Genomic DNA, 16,092 nt, shown 5'->3' with positions numbered 1-16,092 from the left:
CGATAACAATTCTTCCGATAAATGATGCCTTATTATAGTAATGTGACAGAGACCCGGAATTGTTGCAAAATAGACTGACGGTCTCTTCATTTTCCGTAAATGTTATTTAATCATTTTTAGAGTTGTCTTTTTGTCAGGGGCGTGGTAATAAAAGCACCATACTTACAATGGAATTAGTTATTTAAATAAAGAAATGATGAACTGCAATATCACCATCAGAAATAATGAGAACAATACAGTGAACATACTCAGCCAAACAAATATCCCGACACAGCTAAAATGTCCATTTTAATATTAACCTATTGTAAATCTGGGACTCCATTCTGTTGGGGGCGTGGAAGGTGGGACCTGGATCCAGTCGCCGCCTCCAGCAGGGAATCAACAGGCGGCGCCTGGAAAGCCGCCCCCTTCTGCCGGGTATTTAAATGCCGCTCACTGGGACCGGAATCCAACAGTCCGGGAGTAGGTTTGTTCACTGTGCTCCTGACACAACCATTTCCCTCAATTTACCAGAAGGATGAGGTCGGCGATTTGTCTCAGTTTGTTGCTGACTTTCCTATCCGGTGAGTAGTTTTTTTTTAATTGTCCAAGTCTCCCACAGTTACTGTCTCAGTCTTAGTCTATCTCTGTAATATTCCAGAGTCAAAAATCATTACACCGGGATTAATCCTCGGGATTTTTGACATATGTTTTACAGGTGTCCAATCGGAGGTTGTGTTGACTCAGCCAGAGGCAGAGATCGGGCGACCCGGAGGCTCCCTGACACTGACCTGTAAAACCAGCGGCTTCGATCTTGGCAGCCACTGGATGAACTGGATCCGACAAGTTCCCGGACAGGGGCTGCAGTTTCTGCTGTGGTACGATAGTTCATCAAACAACAACTACGCCCCAGCAATTAAAGATCGATTTACTGCGTCCAAAGACACTTCAAACAACATCTTCTCTTTGGAGATGACGAGGCTGAAGACCGAAGACACCGCCATCTATTACTGTGCAAGAGACAGCAGTGCACAGCAGTTACTGTCAATACAAAAACCCCTCAGCACTAATTGACCGAGGATGGGGCAGTGCTCTGTTTTACAATCCACCATTATTTACAGCACTGTATTATTTATGTCTAGCACTGCTCAAATAGCCAGAATTAACATGGAAAATTTACGATAACTATTCAATTATCATTTGGTGTTTCCAAAAACATATTCATCTGATGCTCTGTGAATTATAAAACATTAGGGTCATTTATGAAGAGCGAACGGTATCCACAAATACAATTAAAATTTCATTAAAAATGCAGTGATTTACTTTCCCTCTGGCTTGTGGATATTTAAAATAATGGTGGCTTTTTGTCTATTTTGTGCAGGGATGGTTAGTGTAAGATCCAGCCCAGGGAATGTGACAGCGTGACTACATCGCATACTGGGGACAAGGGACCATGGTGACGGTGACTGCAGGTAAGAACCATGCATTTATTTAGTAACTATTTTACTTGAGATTTTGTTTTATATTTTTATCGAATTTAATAATTCATTCGTTCACAGATTGAGATTTTTTTTTACAATGTTTCAGGTGATTCTGCTGAAAATGTGTTGTATAATTCCGCTGTTTATTGGCAAAAGGTGACGCTGAAGGATTCAGTCTCTGGTTGTTGTCATTTGGTGTTTATCTGCTGAGGACATTGTGTGGCTGGGTTACTTTAAATGCCGAAATTCTGTTAAACAGTTCGGCGTTTCTGCAATGTTTGATCTCGGTGACATCTAGTAGCTGCGATTTGTACCATCTGCTGCACAAGTGTTTGAAATCTAACCCAATATTAATTAAATGTGTTAAAGTTTCTGTATTAATTTAGTGATCATGTTCCGCTTACTCACAATGCTGGTGTGGTTATGACTTATTTCTGTCCATTTTAATTCTTAATTAGTATGGTGATGGTCGGATTGGTTGGATTTTAAATTGAGATTTTCTGTCAATGTTGCATTTGATTCTTTTGAAAGTGTTTGGAGAATTGATCTGCTTCTGCATGAAGCGGGGTTCAGTCCCTCAGTGATGTGTTTCTCTGGTCAGGAGATTGTGTGTCTGGGGGACTTTGAACAAGCAACATTTGTGAAACGATTTGGTGTTTCTGCATTGTTTAAACTCGGTGACACTGAATTGTTACCCGCTTTGTTATTTAATACAAAGAATCTGCGGGTTTGCAACTGCTTGACGCATGACTGCAGGCAGAAATCAGGCCGGCTTTATTGTATTTGTATTTTTTTTAATCTTAAGTGATAATTGCAGGTTAAACTAAACCACCGTTTACGCCGCTCGTTCAGAACATAGTTTGTCACTGCAATCACAATTTGGGATACATGCAATGTTTAATCTCGGTGGCATCTGATGGCTGGAGCTTTTACCATCGAAATGTTTAAATACGTTTGAAATCTTTTGGAAATAAAATGTGGCAAAGTTTCAATATTATTTTATTGGAAATATTGGAACTCCTCACAATGTTATTGCTATTATCCCAGATTCCTTTTTAGTTTAACAATCCATATATTTGGCGAAGAGCTGGTGTGCCGGATTGGATATTGAGATTTTCTTGCAATGTTATATTTGATTCTGTTGAATATAGAATTGAGCTGCTTCTCCCTGAAACGGGGTTCAGTTACTCAGTGATGTGTTTTCATGCTTTTCTGCTGAGGAGATTGTGTGTCTGGGTGACTTTGATTGTTTAAAATGTGTGAAATGGTTTGGCGTTTCTGAATTCTTTCTGCATTGTTTAAATTCGGTGACACTGAGTGGTTACAAGCTTTCTGGTTGAATGCAAACATTGTGCGCTTTTGAAAATCCTGGAAGCACGGTTGTAGGAGAAAACAGGCAGGTTTCGGAAAATAATAAAATAAAGATATGAGAGCATTCCATACACTTTAACTGATGCTTACTGTGTAAAATAAATCATGACTTATAACCCTCATTGAGAACGCCATTCATTGCGGCTATCACAAATTACTTAATCAGCAAGTTTTTAAATAGGAGTAAAATAAATAAAATTTGAACATTTATTCCCAGTAATATAGCAAACTCACCAAGGATTATTTTATATTAACATCATTAATCATTAATCGGCTTTCACAATTCTGCTGTGCTTTGAACATGATTAACATGGCCGGAAAAGTTTTTATTCTGCAAATGCTTTGTGATTGTGCCTGAAAGTATTTCATTGAAAACATGCTGATTCCACAGCAGCGCTCAGCATATCAATATATTTTTAATTAATCGTTATATCCCAGATTAAGTTTGCATTCACTTAAATAGGAGTTTTGCATTGCAGTTTGGCAATTTATGTATTCGGTTATTACATTATTTCATTGCAGGCGTAGCCACATTATTTCTCAAAGTAATAGGTAGTTGGATAAAGAGATAATTAATCACTACTCTAATCGTAAACAGCTTTCTGAGATGTGGAATGCGCTGTCAGTCAATTAATTGTTCATTTGATTATGTTTGATTTGTAGTAAGGTATCCAGAAACTGGCAAGAGATTGACAAGTAAATGCTTCAAATTAAACAGGTTAATTTATGTTACAAAAGGTTAATATTTGCTCTGCAATTAATAATGGCATCCTGTTTCCCATTACTGCTGCAGACAGGATATCATTATACGGATAACAAATGGCTGAAGAGAATAATTGATTCTATCTGAGCCTTATGTTTAATTCTTATTGAATATTAAATGAAGAACAAAATGTCGTCTTTTTTTGTTCATCATGTTTCAGTGTTGCAGAGGAGTTGAATAAATTGTGCTCATTGTGTTTTGCACTGTTTAATTGGGATCTTCTTTAATTAAACAATATGATCAATAATTAAATTACAGGGAAGGCCTGAAGTATTAAATCTAGGAAGCAATTTTATAGATCATAAACTGCCAGGCTGTTACAGTATATATTCGCACAGAAAAATTCAGTTTAACACTTTTGTAGGTTAAAAGAAAGCATTTAGAGTAAAAGTAAAATATTAAGATGCAATTAGATGTAAGTAGAAGTATTTTAGGTATCTGACTGTTTGCATCCAGTAATTTGAAGTTTATTGTTTAACATTATTTAAGATTTAATTGACACTTAATTATTTAAAGTTCCAGACAAAAGCAGGATTTGAATCAGTGAAAGCTATTATTATTATAGAATACAAATCAGCCAACAGGAGTACTAACTGACAATTAACAATAACCTAAAATATAAATATAATTAATTCAACATAAGTGAACTACTACAATATTTAATTGGATCAAAAATGAATTCAGACAACAATGCATTTCTTTACTCAGCTCTGCTCCGCTCGATACAGTGTTTTGCCTCGATGATTTTGTTGCTTTCATTTAATTAAAGAATTCGATCAAATCACCGAATAATTTTCAGTGTAAATGTTTGCTGGTTTGTTTAATTCTGTGACACAGCATTTCTGTTATGTAAAAAAAAAGTCTATCCTGAGTACATTTAATGTACTCATTTTCATCGAAATTATATTTTTGCCCTGTTTTCGATATTTGAGGCAGACAGGGATACATTGCTGAAAGTTATAGGGTGTTTTGAAATTAATATCAGTTTAATTTAAAAGAGGTTTTTGAATTGTTGTTGTTGTAGGTTGACCATTGTTCAATTAGAATAAATCAGTTTCAATGTGCTTCACAGATTGAACAAATCTATCTGCTGGGAACTCGATTGTTACACCGTTTGTTTCTGTTCTGTTTCTGTGCGCGTGGTTACCGTGTTGGGACCAATAATTTTTCTGACTGCTTGTAAATCTTCTGATTCCTTCTCCTGTATCTTCGGGGCAAAAGTTTGGCTTATTTCTGCAATCAACTTGTGCGGTGAGGAATGTGACAGTTTGACTTGATTTTTTTACTAGGCGTCTCAGAAATGAGATCCCTGACCCAGAATGTGACCGTCGGACAAAGCAGAAACGTCAGAAAGAGTGTGGAAGGAGATTTGTTTTTTTTTTAACCAGTGATGTACCAACCTTGGGAATTTTCGATGAACAAATACAAAGGGAGATATAACCTATTGCACTCCGTATTATAGCAGACTCTTTCCAAATTAATAGGAGATTTAGACCGTCAATTCCGGTTGTGTCTTACTTTTAGTCCATGAATGGGATTTTAGAGTCGCTGGCTAGGGCAAAATTTGTTATCTGTCCCTAATTGTCATTTCAAAAAGTGCTGATATGAAGTATCCTTGAATAACTGCAGACCATGTGGTGTCGATATGCCTACAGTGCCATTCGGGATGAAGTTCCAGGATATTAACCCAGCGACTGTGAAGGAACGGCGATATTGTTTCACGTCAGGATGTTGTGTGTTTTGGAGGGGAGCTTGCAAGATGTAGTTTGGACAGTGTATTCTATGGAGTCTTGGTGATTTGCTGCAACGCATCATATGTGTGATACACCCTGCTGTCACTGCTTGTTGGTGATGGAGGAAGTGGATGGGGTGAATGTCGGGGTGGGAAAGTTTCCTGGGAAGCGACGACTTTCTTTAGATTTTCTCAACAGTCGCTCATTGTGGCAAGTGGAAATTATTCAATTATAGACCTGAATTGTGAATGGTTTAAATGTTTCTCCAACCGTTAGCCCGCGTGCCATATTCAGTTCATTTACTAAACACCCACCCACCCCCACCCCACACACTATGAGAATTGCTGAGAGTGCGTGTGGAATGTGAGGGTGAAGATGATTATTAAGACTGAGAGACCCAGATAGAAAATTACACGTACCACACTCTCACACACATAAATACATACATCTGCACTCATATATTATATCTCGCTCTCTCTTGCTCTCTCGCTCACTCTCACTCTCTCTCTCACACACCCACAAACAAACAAACACACACATACATATTCATGCTCACGCTCTCTCTCAAGATTTCTGTCAAACCCATATGCATTCTATCTCTCACACGTCGCACACGCTTTCACACGCAGAAAAGCAGATATACTCTCGCTCTCCCAAGCAATGTCTCAAAAACACTCACGCACATTCTCACTTACACACAGAGACTCAATCCCACGCTCTCGCACACCACACTTTTCTCTCTCTCGTCCTCTTTCTCACACACACTATCTTTCACATACCCTCTGCCACAAACTCACTCTGTCCAAATTCATTCACAATCTCACAATCCCTCTTGCACACAAACTCTCTCTCACACATGCACATATTTCTCTCTTTCCCACACACTCTCTCTCTCTCAAATTATTTCACACATGTACATTCTTGATCTCAAAACCGGTCTCTCTCAAAGACTCAATCTCACAATATACATGCACACACTCTCCTACAAACACACTCTCTCTCATAGGCACAGTTTCACATCTCGCACATATATCCTCTCTCACAGCACCCACTTCTCGCATGCACTATGTCTCTGACATACTATCTGCCAAAAATGTTCATTCTGTCTCACACTCATTCACGCACGCTCTGTCACAATCCGTCTTGCACACGCATTGTCTCTCTCTCTCACACACACCCACACATTTATCTTCCCCTTTCACACAATCATTCTCTGACACTCTCACACATGCCCATTCCTGCTCTCACACACTGTCTCTCTCAAAAGCACTCCCTTTCACACAAACACAGACACGTGCACACGCTCACACATACATTCTCTCTTACACGCAGGCACACTCTCTCACAAAAGCACAATCTCACACTCTCGCACACACATTGTCTCTCACACACGCTCACATGCACTGTCGCTGTCTCATACACTTTGTCACATATGCTCACTTTGTCTCACACACACTCTCTCCCATACAAACACTCTTCCACACCCATTTTCTCTGACAGGCACATATTTCACTATCTCTTTCACACTCACTCTCTCACACTATATCACACATGCGCATAATTGATCTCAAATGTCTCTCACAAACACATACTCTCTTTCACACGTACATTCACTCACACACAGTCTCTCTGTGTCTCACACACGCACACACATGTGTAGTAAATGCATCTCTCTTAAAGACTCTACCTATCACAGACACAAAAGTTCTCTCGCTCTCGCAGGTCACACGTCACAAACACTCACACAGAAAGACATGCATACTCTCGCTCTCCCAAGCAATCTCTCACACCTCCATACAGAAAAATACTCAAGCACATACTCCCGACCATTATCTTCCTCTGACACACTCGCACAGTCACTCTGTCTCATTTGCACACTTATTCTCGCTCACATCCTGATACAAGGATATTATTAAACTGGAAAGAATACAGAAAATATTTACTAGGATGCGAGCGGGAATTGATGGTTTAAGTTACAAAGAGAGGCTGGATGGACTGGGACTTTTTTCCTGGAGCGTGGGCGGCTTGGGAGTGGTCTTATAGAGGTCTATGAAATAATGAGGGGCATAGATGAGGTAGATAGTGAACATCTTTTCCCAAAGGTAGGAGAGTCTAAAACTAGGGGCAGAGGTTTAAGGTTCGAAGGGACCTAGTGCTGAACTTGCAGGGGCCCTGGCAGACATATTTAAAATGTCAGTATTCACGGGGGAGGTGCCGGATAATTGGAGGGTGGCTCATGTTGTTCCGTTGTTTAAAAAAGGTTCAATAAGAAATCCGGGAAATTATCGGCCAGTAAGTTTGACGTCGGTGGTGGGCAAGTTATTGGAAGGTGTGATAAGGGATAGGATCTACAAATATTTGGATAGACAGGGACTTATTAGGGAGAGTCAACGTGGCTTTGTGCGTGGTAGGTCATGTTTGACCAATCTATTAGAGTTTTTCGAGGAGGTTACCAGGAAAGTGGATGAAGGGAAGGCGGTGGATGCTGTCTACCTGGATTTCAGCAAGGCCTTTGACAAGGTCCCTCATGGGAGGGTAGTTAGGAAGGTTCAGTCGCTAGGTATACATGGGGAGGTAGTAAATTGGATAAGACACTGGCTCAATGGAAGAAGCCAGAGAGTGGTTGTGGAGGATTGCTTCTCTGAGTGGAGGCCTGTGGCTAGTGGTGTGCCGCAGGGATCGGTGTTGGGTCCATTGTTGTTTGTCATCTATATCAATGATCTGGATGATAATGTGATAAATTGGATCAGCAAGTTTGCTGATGATACAAAGATTGGAGGTGTAGCGGACAGTGAGGAAGGTTTTCAAAGCTTGCAGAGGGATTTGGACCAACTAGAAAATTGGCCTGAAAAATGGCAAATGGAGTTTAACGCGGACAAGTGTGAGATATTGCACTTTGGAGGGACAAACCAAAGAAGAACGTACAGGGTAAATGGTAGGACTCTGAAGAGTGCAGTTGAACAGAGGGATCTGGGAATACAGGTACAGAATTCCCTAAAAGTGACGTCACAGGTGGATAGGGTCGTAAAGAGTGCCTTTGGTACATTGGCCTTTATAAATCGGAGTATCGAGTATAAAAGTTGGAGTGTTATGGTAAGGTTATATAGGGCATTGGTGAGGCCGAATTTGGAGTACTGTGTACAGTTTTGGTCACCTAGTTACAGGAAGGATGTAAATAAGATTGAAAGAGTGCAGAGAAAGTTCACAAGGATGTTGCCAGGACTTGAGAAGCTGAGTTACAGAGAGAGATTGAATAGGTTGGGACTTTATTCCCTGGAGCGTAGAAGATTGAGGGGAGATTTGATGGAGGTGTATAAGGTTTTGATGGGTATAGATAGAGTGAATGCAAGCAGGCTTTTTCCGCTGAGGCTGGGGGAGAAAAAAACCAGAGGGCATGGGTTAAGGGTGAAAGGAGAAAAGTTTAAAGGGAATATTAGGGGGGGCTTCTTCACGCAGAGAGTGGTGGGAGTGTGGAATGAGCTGCCGGATAAAGTGGTAAATGCAGGGTCACTTTTAACATTTAAGAAAAACTTGGACGGGTTCATGGATGAGAGGGGTGTGGAGGGATATGGTCCAAGTGCAGGTCAGTGGGACTAGGCATAAAATGGTTCGGCACAGACAAGAAGGGCCAAAAGGCCTGTTTCTGAGCTGTAATTTTCTATGGTTCTATGGTTCTATGGGAGAAATACAAAAGAGTCCAGAGAGGCATTTTGTTTCACTCAGAGGGTGGTGAGCGTCTGGAACGCGTTGCCGGGGCAGTCGTAGAGACACACACAATTTTGTATTTTAAAAAGCATTTAGGTACAAGAGTAAAATGGCTTTAGAGAGATATACGCTAAATGCGGACAGTTGGGACTAACTTAATGGCAAGAACTGGGCGGCATGGAGAAGCTGGGCCGAAGAGCCTGTTTCCATGCTGTAAATATCTATGACTCTATGACACGCACTCTCCCCTGGTCTACACACACACACACACACACACACATTATCGGTCCATCTCACACACACACCCTCTCCCTCACACACACTCTATCCTGTCACAGACAGACACGCTGTCACACACACGTACAAACTCGGGTCTCACGCACACATATGATGCATTTTGGTGGATTGAACCAGGGCACGACTTATTCAGTTAATGGTAGCGCGTTGGGGCGAGTTACAGAACAAAGAGAGCTCGAGGTACATGTTCATAGCTCCTTGAAAGTGGAGTCACAGGTGGACAGAGTGGTGAAGAAGGCATTCGGGATGCTTGGTTTCATTGGTCAGAACATTGAATACAGGAGTTGGAATGTCCTGTTGAAGTTGTACAAGACATTAGTAAGGCCACACTTGGAATACTGTGTGCAATTCTGGTCACCCTATTATAGAAAGGATATTATTAAACTAGAAAGAGTGCAGAAAAGGTTCAGCAGGATGCTACCGGGACTTGATGGATTGAGCTATAAGGAGAGGCTGGATAGACTGGGACTTTTTTCTCTGAAGCGTAGGAGGCTGAGGGGTGATCTTCTAGAAGTCTATAAAATAATGCGGGGCACAGATCAGCTAGATCGTCAATATCTTTTCCCAACGGTAGGTGAGTCTAAAACTCGAGGGCATAGGTTTAAGATGAGACGGGAGAGATACAAAAGTGTCAGGAGGGGCTATTTTTTCACACAGAGGGTGGTGAGTGTCTGGAACAAGCTGCCAGAGATAGTAGTAGAGGCGGGTACAATTTTGTCTTTTAAAAAGCATTCAGATAGTTACATGGGTACGATGGCTATCGAGGGATATGGGACAAATGCGGGAAATTGGGATTAATTTAGGGTTAAAAACAAAAGGGCGGCATGGACAAATTGGGCCGAAGGGCCTGTTTCCATGCTGTAAACCTCGATGACTCTATGATTCCATGACATGTGCCTCAGACATCCTCACACACACACCACTCACAAAGTTTCTCTCTTTCACGCACACACTCATACAGAAGAACTCTCTCTACCTCGTCTGTCTCTCTCTCTCTCTCGCAAACACACCCTATCTCACATATATTCTCACACGTTCTCTATCTGTCTCTCTCATTCTGTCACCAATAATCTGCAACAAACTCACTGTCATGTGCAACTACATTATCTCTCTCTGTCACATACACACATTCTCTGTCTCTCATACACCCTTAGTCACACCCACTCTCTCCTCTTACACACAGACACCGTGTCTCACACATTTACAAACTTAGGATCTCACACACACATGTCTCTCACAGAAACACCACACAGAAAATCTCTCCCTCTCCCACTCACACAATAACACCCTATCTCATACACATTCTCTCACATGCTCAATCTCTCTCTCATTCTCATCCCAACATCTATCACACACTCACTGTCACGCGCAGGTAAATTAACTCTCTCTCTTTCACACACGGACTCTATCCTGAACACTCACACATACCGTGTTTTTTCTCTCTCACTGTATCTTAGACACACTCTCTCTCTCACACACGTATACTACATAACCAACACATATCTCTTTCTCATACACATAAAGACACACTCGCATATACACATACACACACACAGACGGGGGAAAGGCAGAGAGCCGGGGGAGAGAGCAGAGAGCTGGGCGAAAGGGCAAATAACCTGGGGAAAGGGCGAAGAGCCCGGGAAAGTGTAGACAGCTGGGGGGAAATGTTTAGAGCCGGGACAGAGGGCAGGGAGCTGGGGGAAAGGGCAAAGCACCCGGAGAAAGGGTAGAGACCCAGGGAAGAGGGTAGGGAGCTGGGACAGAGGGCAGAGAGCCGGGGAACGGATAGAGACCCGGGGGAGAGGGCAGACAGCCGGGGATAAGTTCATAATTCTAGTCAAATCTTGACGTAGAAACTTAGAAAATCGAAGCAGGAGCCGGCTGTTCAGCCCTTTGAGCCTGTCTGCCATTCACTTTGACCATGGCTCATCAATATCCTGATCCCGCCGACCACCCATATCCCTTGATCTCATTAGCCCCAAGAGCAATATCTAATATAGAACCATATTTGTATAAACATGTTTGATTAATTAATAAAAGCAAATAAGAGTCTAACTTGTTCAATCGACTATTCATTCCCAGCGACACCATCTCCTCCGACTCTCTACAGCCTGGTCTCCTCCTGTCATCAACACAACTCCGACGGTTCCGTCACCTATGGCTGTTTGGCGATGGACTACTCTCCAGATGTCTCCAAACTGACCTGGAAGAAAAATGGGCTGCCGATCACCACTGGGTTTAAGACATACCCATCAGTGAGAAACACGAAGGGAACCTACACACTGAGCAGCCAGTTAACCATCACCGAGTCAGAGGGAGACTGCAGCAAAATTGACTGTGAGGTTCGACACAGCGGCTCAGACAAAAGCATTGGAATGCAATGTAAGTGTGTGGAACCTGGGCAAGAGAGGGACGCTGTGATTGAACTATATAAGGCCTTAGTTATAACTGATTTGTAGCACTCTGAAAATTTTGAATTATGCAAATTATGACTGAAAAGTTGCTGAGAACCAAAGACCAACAGAAATGTAACTGTGCAGAATGAGGCCATTTAGCCCATCATGTCTGGCCAAAAGGGAGAACAAATACACTAGCCAGACATTTTAAGCCTATTTTCCAGCCCTTGATCCGTAGCTTTGCAGGCGAAAGCACTTGAGATGGAGACCCAGATACCTTTTAAATGACCATGCTCCCTGGTAATTGAGCCTTCCACTTGGGGGGTGAAATTTTCAGCCTACATCCCTTATAATTTTGTGAACCACAATTACGTCACGCCTCAGCCTCTTCTTTTTCTGAGGAGAACAATCCCTGCCTGTCCAATCTCTCCTCATCGCTGCAATTCTCAGCCCCGGAAACATTCTTGTAAACCTCATCTCTCTCCAGAGTCATCACGTCATTCCTGCAATGTGGTGACCAGAACTGTACAGCAAACTCCAACCGTGGCCTAACTGGCATTTTATACAGCTCCATCATTGCATCCCTGTTTTGGAACTCAATATCTCACATAATGGAGGAACTAACCCACATGATTTTCTGATCAACTTGCAGCTGTCCTAGCATCTACAAGACCTGTGGAAATGCATTCCAAGGTCTCGCATTTCCACAATCCCTCTCAACCTTCCAGTTTATTGACTATCCCCTTGCTTTGTTTGACCTCCCCAAATGCATTGCGTGACACTTCTGACGGTTGAATTCGATTCGCCAATTCCCTGCCCATTCAACCAAACCACGGATATCATTCTCAAGTCGGTAGCTCTCCTGCTAAAATATAAGAACTAATTTTAATTGTTATCAATTGATTCGGCAAGTAACGTCTAAACATGTGTTTGTTTAAGGCGACATCCCCCCAACCGTTATCCTTACCGTGAGTTCCAGTGACGAAATCACAAGCAGGAAATTTGCAACCATCGTCTGTTCGATCATCGATTTCCAGCCAAAGTCTATGACGGTGAAGTGGCTGAAGAATGGCCAACCCATGGATTCAGGAATTGTCACCTCTTCCGCCTGTGAAGTGAATGGGAACTTCTCGGCGAGCAGTCGGCTGATAGTCTCCGCTCGGGAATGGTTCAGCAAAGCAGTCTATACCTGCCAGGTCACTCATCAAGGATTCACTCAGAGTCAGAACATCAGCGGATCTCTGGGTAAGAGACTCAAACCGAGGATAAAATATATCATTTCGATGTTAATCGAAATTAGGGATCTATTAAAGTTAGTACAAAGATAGAACAACTTCGGATTTACTGTCATGTGGTTTGCTGCATTAGGACAGTGGCTCATTGAGAATTTCATCACAACAGCAATTTTTGTTATTCCTTCATGAGATGTGTATTTATTTCCCATCCCAGAGGGCACTTAAGTGTCAACCACATTGCTGTGGACCTGGAGTCACATGCATGCCAGGCCAGATAAAGACAGCAGATTTACTTTTCTAAAGGGCATTCGTGAACCAGGTGGGTTTTTACAACAATGGCTTCATGATGATCATTTGACTTTTAATCATAGATTTTTATTAAAGTCAAATTTCACCATCTGCAGTGGTGAGATTCGAATATGTGTCCCCAGAGTCATGCCCTAGGTTACAAGCCCATTGACAACACCACCATGCCACCGACTCACCTGGAAATCGTGTTCACTTCCATTTTGAAGTAATATAGTGAGCGAGGTGGCCTTGATGTCAGCTTTTTCCTGAGACAGCTGGTAAGATTTGGAGAGACAGTCGGTGTCGGACTGTTTCACAGGTCACAGTATAGGGGTAAAATATTGGAAAGTACATCCACCCTACTGATAAGCCAACGGTCAGTACTTTTTTCCTGAGTTCAGGATGGTGTATTTGTTTAGGAATGCTGCAATCCTGATTCATGAGAATGATACTGTTGCTAAAATACTTTAATAAAAAGAATAGTTTCACAGAGCAGGCTGGTTTTCCATCCTCCATCGAAGTTGAAAGGTGATAGTTAGACGTTGATATCTCGAAGGCGACTACGTCTCCTTCAGGCTGAAGACTGCTGTCCTGCTTCTGAAAGAGAACTAGGGTGGATTTTCATTTGTCATTCACAGGTCCTTCCCAGTGCCCTGATACCACAGTGACGATACAGCCACCACCAATAGAACAGGTCTTAATGGAGGCTACCGTGACCTTAACCTGCATCGTTTCTAATGCTCCTTATGGAGTCAACGTGTCCTGGATCCGAGACAGGAAGTATTTGAAATCAGAGATTGCCGAAAAGCCTGGAGCGGATCCTGACAGCGTGGTCAGCAACTTAAACATCTCGACACAAGCCTGGCTGAGTGCGGCTGTGTTTGACTGCGTGGTGAGCCATCAGGATCTGCCGACTCCGTTAAGAAAATCCATCCACAAGGAAACAGGTGAGCTGAGAGATTGAAGCAATAAATGCGTCACTGTGTCTATTTCCAGTGTCAGTGTACTGGTCAATATTCAGTATTCAGTGCATTAATGGTGTCTCCTGATTGGAAACTCCACTAACTAAAGACTCTGGTCCTGCAGATATTTTTACGGGGAAATTTGATGTGTTGATGAATGAAAAGTGAACTGAAGGCGATGTTATTGGGTTTAGATCGAATAAGGAGGGAGGAGCCTGATGTGGAGCATGAAAACCAATAAAAAAGCAGATCAGTTGGGCCGAAGAGCCTGATTCAGTGCTGTAAACTTTCTGAAACTTTCCAGTCCAACCCGCTGAGTTATTTGAGAAAACAATTGTGTTCACCTCTCCTCCAAGCTGGAAGTCAAAAATAGAAACATTTAAAATCGAAAGCGAAGCACATTTTTCTGATATCTAGCCAGCAGTTTCATTGTCTCCAGAATTCTCCAGTTTATTGACATTTATTCTACATTTTCTGCAGATCTAAATCCGCGGGAACCGTTCGTCTCAGTCCTCCTGCCCTCGGCAGAAGAAGTCTCCGCTCAGAGATTTGTCTCTCTCAGCTGCTTAGTGAGAGGTTTCTCCCCCAGAGAGATCTTCGTCACATGGACCGTCAACGACAAGCCAGTGAATCCTGGGAACTACAGGAACACCGAGGTGGTCGCGGAGAACGGCAATAGCTCCTTCTTCATGTACAGCCTGTTATCCATTGCAGCAGAGGAGTGGTCCAGCGGTGCTTCTTACTCCTGTGTGGTGGGACATGAAGCCATCCCCTTGAAGATCATCAACAGAACAGTTGACAAATCCAGCGGTAAACCCAGTTTTGTGAACATTTCCCTTGCACTGATGGACACCGTTAATTCATGTCAATGAGAATCATTCGCGGACATTAAAAACTTCAATAAAAATAATAAAATATTTTTCCTCTAACGACAAATGAAATAGCCAAACACTTAATTGATTGTTTTTCAGTTTTACTTCCATTAGATATCTTTGGTTTGAGTCAGGTATTTTCAGGTCTCAGGCCCAAGTCTTGTTGAACCAGTGCGCCCAGCTCAGATACACCCTGTGGTAGAGACAGAGTGGAGCACATTCATTACAGGATTCTGCAAAATATCTTCACCGACTTTCCTCGCTGAGGAAAACTCCGACAATTTCAACATTTCTGACAAACAAACACAACATTTAGATCTCGGTGCTCCTTCTTCTCTCGTTGCCCATGCCTTTACGTATTGATGTCATATTTAAGCTGCTGCACCACACCCACTGGGAACTGAAGTGAGGGTCACACCCGAAACATGGAGCAACAATCCCCCCATCAGAGAGAGGGAGAGTGAAATTGTTAACATACCGGATTCCTACTCACCCAACAAAGAGAGGGGAGGAGCAGTAGCTAACCCATGTACCACCACTTCCTCAATGAAAAGAGGAGGAATGTCATTATTTAATCCACTCACCTCCACCTCGTCAGTGGTTAGAACCATCAGGCACATTGCTTCACCAGGTAGAGAGAGGGAAACTATGAGCTCACTCTCCTCCCTCTTCCCAAGTAGCGTGTTTGGAAGGGAACGGCTCTCTACTACAAGGGCCCAGTTGTCGACAGCACAAATTAGCTTCCGGTTGACTTGCTGCAGATTTTGAAGTATCATTATCAAAGTGTCATTGAAGCATATAATATACATATACTTATATATATATATACTTATATATATATATATATGAATGTATACTTATATATATATATACTTATGCAACATAATTTATAAATGTTTCAACACTCTTGTTCCTGTTAATCATGTGCTGGCATTGATTTCCCATGATACGAATTTAAACAAATAATAGAATCCTCCCCGGTTTTCACTGTTCTGTCACTGAGGTTTCTG

General features: G+C 42.2%; 1 gene segment (V, D, J or C); it reads left to right on the top strand.

Annotated features, from left to right (window-relative positions):
• Positions 1-495: 495 nt before the first annotated feature.
• On the top strand, positions 496-15,378 carry LOC144487354 (Ig heavy chain C region-like). The segment is given in 7 exon segments: positions 496-563; positions 698-1,020; positions 1,409-1,451; positions 11,412-11,711; positions 12,665-12,970; positions 13,887-14,195; positions 14,691-15,378. Coding segments are annotated over 7 exon segments (1,719 nt in total).
• Positions 15,379-16,092: the final 714 nt, after the last annotated feature.

This window comes from Mustelus asterias, unplaced genomic scaffold, assembly GCF_964213995.1.
Source record: "Mustelus asterias unplaced genomic scaffold, sMusAst1.hap1.1 HAP1_SCAFFOLD_751, whole genome shotgun sequence".
NCBI classification, from domain to species: domain Eukaryota; kingdom Metazoa; phylum Chordata; class Chondrichthyes; order Carcharhiniformes; family Triakidae; genus Mustelus; species Mustelus asterias.
Note: the sequence above shows the minus strand (reverse complement) of the source record. Positions and strands in the feature narration are given on the sequence as shown.